Here is a 6774-nt window from a genome sequence, read left to right as displayed (position 1 = left end):
AGAAAAAATACAACCCTTACAAACTACACTAAAAAACCATCAAACACCAACAAAAAAAATCTACCTATATAAAAACCAACTAGCAAAAACATAAAACAAAGAAAACACAAGCTAAGAGAGTTTCACTGTTCCTCCAATCCGGACGGTTTGTAGATACAACCCTGGTCTTCAGTTAAGTTTGTTTAAAATTCTTTGTTAAATTATCTTTTGAAGTTGCACTATTTTTTTTTATTTTTTTATTGTTAAAAGTAGTTTAAGAAGAAAAATAGATATTGTTCCATTGGTAAATGCTAACTGACTGTCGAATTTAACTAACTTTCGGTAGCAGCTTCGAAATGTGATTTCTTTCGGGTTTTAACAGATTTTGCTAACAACTGATATTTGATTTGTGTACAGAAAAAGTGTGCAGATTAACCAGGTATAAAGGTACCATCTTACAATTCGATTATTGTTTATGATGTAAACCCTGGAATAGAACCAAGACACTATGCTTCTATATTTCTGTTTTATCTGTACATACAATTCACTATGAAGGTAACAGAAACTACATAACCATTGACGCAGGTGGGAAAGCCTTGTCTAAAAGTGTATAAACACCTCCACCTAACAGGAGTGCGCCACTGCAAACAACAATTTAGCATCCATTAGTAACCGCCTCAAGAACAATATTGATCTGAATATGCTTTGATATTACTAAAAGATTTTGGTTTCAGGAAGCAAAAGTATTATTTGAAATAAAAACTAAAAGACTCATCAAATTACCTCATAGGGTTAATCCATGCAGAGAACTTGCGGAAAGAGAGCAGACTCTGTACATATAAGCAAATTCAGTTATTCAAAAACTAAAAAGACAGTTATCAAATAGGCAGGAATGCAAGATATAATAGACGCAGTATTCATGTTGGGAGTTAACATTTCTGAAAATTTATACATGATGAAATACAGCCTAATTAGCTTTAGGTACAAATGTAGGTTAATATAGTCTTCCAAAAGATTTATACACACACACATATTGCTTAGGGTGTGTTTGTTTACCTCTTAATGGAATGGTTCACCGCTGAATGTCGAACCATTCACCATTCAGCGCGTTTGTTCTGGCATTCGAATGACAGATGCTAAATGGTTCAGATATTCAGTGTTGAACCATTCAGAGCTGAAATACTCTCTTAACCATTAAAGCACCTAATTTTATGTAATATCCTCTTTAAATTATATCAAGAACACTTATTAAGCAACTATATTATAGTTTTTATTCATAAGAAGGTTAATAAGGTAATTTTACATCATTAACATTGCTCATTTAAAATGATTATCAAACAGCTTATTGTCATTCGGAACCAAACTCAATTAATGTTTAAGGAGCATAATTCCATAGTAGAACACCATATAATACCTGCAATGCTCCAGCAAAAGATGCAGCAAGCAGCAGAGGAGCGACATAACCAGTCGTGTACGTCAACAGTAAGCTGCCGCCTATTATGGGATCCTGTTTCAGTAAAAACTCAACCACTTTTACTTCCCACAATAGCAGACAGATATTGCGTTAGCCGTGTGATTAACAGAGAATATTATGGAATCAAAACAAGTATACATATCAAATCCTATATACATGTTTAATACCTTGGATGCTGCTACATATCCAAGTAGAGTGGCCAGGACAGGTGTACTGCAAGGTGATGCAGCTAATGCGAAAGTAAGTCCCGCCAAGTATGCTTGAATGCCTGATACGTCAGACATATGCTATTTATAACTTTTAAAGGATTGATAATTTAGAGTTAACTATGGGAATATAAAAAATTAATTACTTGAAGGAAAATTAGCAGCAGCAGCACGTGGATCAAAGTTATCCAAAAATGAAGGCAATTGTAGCTCTACTACCTTAAATAGTAGCAAACAGAACCATCTTATTTCACTTGCAGATTTAATTCTTCACTATAGGGAAAGTGTACCACCGACAAAACATGATTACTTACCTCGAGAAGATTTAATCCCATAATAACCGCTAAACCAGAAGCGGCCAACGGTAAACCCTGCCCTACCTGTCCATACGCCTTTCCAGCAAATGAGGCTGCTATACCAAGTAATGCTAGCGTAGTGGCTAAACCCAATGCAAATGCAAGAGAGTCCCCTACAATCTATCGGAAACAATTTCAAAAGTCAAATAAATATACTCCTTCCGTCCCATATTAATAGTCCAGTATTCCATTTTGGTTGTCCCAAATTAATAGTCTACTTCCATATATAGAAAAGAATAATAAGGTAAAGTTCTATTATGCCCTTGATGTATGTGGACAGGATTAAAAGAGAAAGAAAAAGTAAGGTTAAAACTGGAAAATAAACGAAAGTACAGTACTTTTATGACATTTCCTTAAACTGTGTGTTTTTTGTCTGTGGACTATTAATATGGGACGGAGGGAGTTTAAAATACTACTGTATATGAAATCACAAGTCAGCATTTGGTTATTTCTTCAAAAATTCAGATTCCATCATTTTAAAGTTGACTTAACATTTTGAAAAGTTTACATATCAGCCCACCCAGATTAACCCATACCTCCTCCGACCTCTCATTTTTCCATCAATACATAAAGCTAACCGAGATGGGGCAACAAAGAAAAAAGACAATACGCTGATCAATCACCTGTGCTCTACTTTTTCCAGATCCAAATGCACCTGAATAGTTGCAACATGCCCATTGATCATCTCGTGAATAACAACAGACAACATTAGGAAACAAGTGTAGGTATCATTTAACGCTTCTTACCAATATAACCAAGGGTCAGAGGTAAAACACTTAACGTGCAAGGGGAAAGGCTAGTGACGAGGCCAGCGCCAAATATAACTGCCAAACTGCGAAAAGAATATTATCAGACAATATTATAGGATTATGATTAACATAGTATTTTCTTAAACATTTAAATATGCTAAAATGAATATTGATGCACCTAGTAAAACTAAGAGCTCCTAGCTGAATTTGAACAGCTTCATTTGCTTGCTGTCCAGCTGAATACATGACGCCTCCAAACCAATCTCCAAGGCTTCCATCAGCCACGGTGTAAACAGATGAAGCTGTTCTTTCCTGAATTGAACAAAAGTAATTGTAATTCCTCAGCTTAAAATATTCGTCTATCGAGTACACGTACTAATGATTAAGAGGATGTCAATGATTAAGATACGTGTAAACTTACTACCCATGACCTATCTCTAGCTTTGATTAATTACCATGTAGAAACTTAGCATCAATGAACAGTCAACAAATAGGAGAAAAACAAAAGGCAAACAAGAACAAGGTGCGAACCATGATTTCTTCAATATTCACGGCATGTGCAGTCTGACTAGAAACCAACGTTGCAGCTAAAACATCAATATAAGATAATTTAACATCAACGCCTGAATATAATAAAACTATGCCCAGAAATTAAAGTACACAAATCTTTATGTGTGATCTAAAATACACGAATAGAATCAGTTCTACTTTTGAACTTTCCTAAGATCACAAAAAGATCACTGGTAAAAGTCATTTTATCAAAATAATTTTGAGTTTCTTTCAATAATCAGTTATGATGGTCAACTCTTTAGATAATCAAAACCAACTCAGTTTTATTTAGACTTCAAATTACAATAATCATTTAAACGCACATCAAACACTCACTAAGTTTCACGTAAGGAAAGGTTAAAATAAGACGATATACATTAAACTAGTACGGAACCCTAACCTGTGATACCGGCCGTTAATGAAGTGATTTTTAAGCTTAAATTCTGGTCAAACTTCGAATTAGACGCTATTTCCTTTGCAGAATCATCTTTAATTGGCGATTTAGTGATCAAATTGAACCGAAAATCATCATATTTTCCTTTCATTTCAGAAACAAAGTTACGGTGATCAATTCAATGAACAATATGTGCGTGTGTATGTGCAGATAAAAGTTGCAGAATTGCAGCATAATAGAGGTCGATAAATTAGGGCAAAAGCGATTAAACTAACGAGATATGGATTTGTGTGGACGATGAAAGCTTGAGATGACGCGATGCGCACCGCCATTAATGCACAGATTCATAGCAGCAGCTTGAGAGTGATTTTGGTTGCAGAAGAGTAGAGCACACCCGTAATTTTGTCACCCACAACTTAACGGTTATTTTTTTTATCATATATATATATATATATATATATATATATATATATATATATATATACTTATTAACCCTTATAATCAGAGGCGAAAATGATGAAGGGAGGGGGGCCGGCGCACCCGGTGGATTTTTTTTTTCAGTGTAAAAATTTTGGTTTTTTCGACTTTGACCCCGGTGAATTTTTTTTTTTTTTTGCCCTCAAACCTACATATTTTGCCCCAAAACCTTCAAATTTTGCCCAAAATTCTCCAACTTTTGCCCCAAAATCTTCAAATTTTGCCCAAAAATCTCCAACTTTTGCCCCAAAATCTTCAAATTGTATCCAAAAAAATAGCTACGGTTTAAATTTTTTTTTTTGACCCCGGTCAAAAAAATCCTAGTTTCGCCTCTGCTTATAATTACATATTTACCCAACTAAATCATATAATATAATATCATATATACCCGATTTAAATATTTAAACTATCATATATACCCATTTAATTAAAATAACTCACTAAAACCAATTCTACACAATTTATTTCCTATTTTGTCCCTCCTATATAGTACGATCATAAAATCATCAGAAAAACATACTAAATCGGATACATTTTTCGGTGAAGGTACTCCTTTGAATGATAAGAGTATAAAACCTAGCTCCATGTTCCTTAACTAACCCGTACATCTTTCGGTGAAGGTACTCCTTTGGTGAAGAGAATTGAAATTTATGATTAAACCAAGAAGTGGATATTAAGAATATTATTACTAGGGATATTAACAGTGATGATAACTGAACTCATATGTTCACCATGGCGATGAACCGAATAAGCTGAAGATTCATTCTAAAGAAAATACATGACGGCAAAGAAGATTCGGCACATCCGGCTTCCGTGGGAATGCATTATGGAGTTGCCTTATGATACCTAGCTCAATTTGACAATCTCTGAACACTCTGGTCTCCCTACTCACCACAAAGCTACTACCTGGGATCCAGTTTCGTTTAAGGAAAATAACATGAAGTCACAAATGTCGATCTGCGGGGTGACTGATGAACACTTTCTCATTGAGAAGGAAACACGTACACGCACAGCATTGAAGACGATTTTTAAACTACGAATTCCGGAATAATTATCAAACAGATTTTACATACTGATACCGCGTGTCATTTCAGCCATGTTATGTTAAATAAGTGATGGTCAAAATGATTCTAGAAGCACATCAATAATCGATTACAGGTTAGCTACGACGTGCTGAAAATATGTTTAAAGAAGCGAGATGCCATCCTAGATTAGTTTTATCTTGTGGAAAGCCCGTTAGGCATTAGCTTGGTAATCGCTTGAATGAACACGGTCGGTATCTTTGATGTAAATGAAATGAAAGCTTGCTAGATTGTTTATTGTAAGGGGGTGATCTGTATCTCCGATGTCATAATTCATAACAAAGTTAACTAGTAATTGCTAGATTATTACTATATCATATTAGGAACAAAATAGGAATTAACGTGTGTAAAATTGGTTTTAGTGAGTTTTTTTAATTAAATGGGTATATGATAATGCTAAAAACGAACATATATTTCATAGCATTATCCCTCAAGAAAGACAAGCTTTTGGTTGCAATTGTTCTATTTACAAGTGATATTCGTTTAAATAATAAAAGGTGAAGACAAAAGACAGATTCGACGAATTGAAGACGCAAACGACCAAAAAGCTCAAAAGTACAAAGTACAATCAAAGTGGTTCAAATTATTGATGAGAAACGTCTCAAAATTACAAGAGTACAAGACGCGAAACGCAAAATACAAGATATTAAATTGTACGCAAGGACGTTCGAGAATCCGGAACCGGGACCAAAGTCAACTTTCAACGCGCGACGCAACGGAGCGAAAATTACAAGTCAACTATGTACATAAATATAATATAATATATAAATAAATAATTCTTAAAATTATTTATATATTATATATATTTATTTAAAACCGTCGGCAAGAAGCAAACAACAATATGTGAGCTGGAAAAGCAGGCCATGCGATCGCATGGCCTGGAAGTGTAATTTCCATGCGGTCGCATGGCCCCAAATTGAGGGTCAGGTCCTATAAATTTCGCAGTTTTGGTCGAACAAAAACACATCTTTTTCTTTCTCCATCTCTCAAACGTATATATATATATATATATATATATATATATATATATATATATATATATATATATATATATATATATATATATATATATATATATATTATAATTTTAATTTTAATTTTAATTTTAATTTTAATTTTAATTTTAATTTTAATTTTAATTTTAAGGGTATGTTAGCGAATGTTGTAAGGGTGTAAGTCGAAATTCTGTCTGTGTAACGCTACGCTATTATTAATCATTGTAAGTTATGTTCAACCTTTTTAAATTAATGTCTCGTAGCTAAGTTATTATTATGCTTATTTAAGCCGAAGTAATCGTGATGTTGGGCTAAAATATTAAAGATTGGGTAATTGGGTTTTGTACCATAATTGGGGTTTGGACAAAAGAACGACACTTGTGGAAATTAGACTATGGGCTATTAATGGGCTTTATATTTGTTTAATTAAATGATAGTTTGTTAATTTAATATAAAGATTTACAATTGGACGTACCTATAAATAACCATATACACTCGATCGGACACGATGGG

General features: G+C 33.7%; 1 protein-coding gene across 1 annotated transcript; it reads right to left on the bottom strand.

Annotated features, from left to right (window-relative positions):
- Positions 1 to 351: 351 nt before the first annotated feature.
- On the bottom strand, positions 352 to 3858 carry LOC139858955 (cytochrome c-type biogenesis ccda-like chloroplastic protein). Its single transcript, XM_071847780.1, has 11 exons — positions 3714 to 3858; positions 3296 to 3351; positions 2943 to 3076; positions 2762 to 2847; positions 2639 to 2670; positions 1974 to 2135; positions 1806 to 1878; positions 1621 to 1721; positions 1394 to 1486; positions 763 to 809; positions 352 to 620 (listed from the first exon to the last, which is right to left on the bottom strand). Exons 1-11 carry the CDS (start codon positions 3856 to 3858, stop codon positions 545 to 547), a joined length of 1005 nt encoding a protein of 334 aa, XP_071703881.1. The 3' UTR covers positions 352 to 544.
- Positions 3859 to 6774: the final 2916 nt, after the last annotated feature.

This window comes from Rutidosis leptorrhynchoides, chromosome 7 (genome assembly GCF_046630445.1).
Source record: "Rutidosis leptorrhynchoides isolate AG116_Rl617_1_P2 chromosome 7, CSIRO_AGI_Rlap_v1, whole genome shotgun sequence".
In the NCBI taxonomy this organism is placed as follows: Eukaryota; Viridiplantae; Streptophyta; class Magnoliopsida; order Asterales; family Asteraceae; genus Rutidosis; species Rutidosis leptorrhynchoides.
This window is presented reverse-complemented; position numbering and strand designations above follow the sequence as displayed.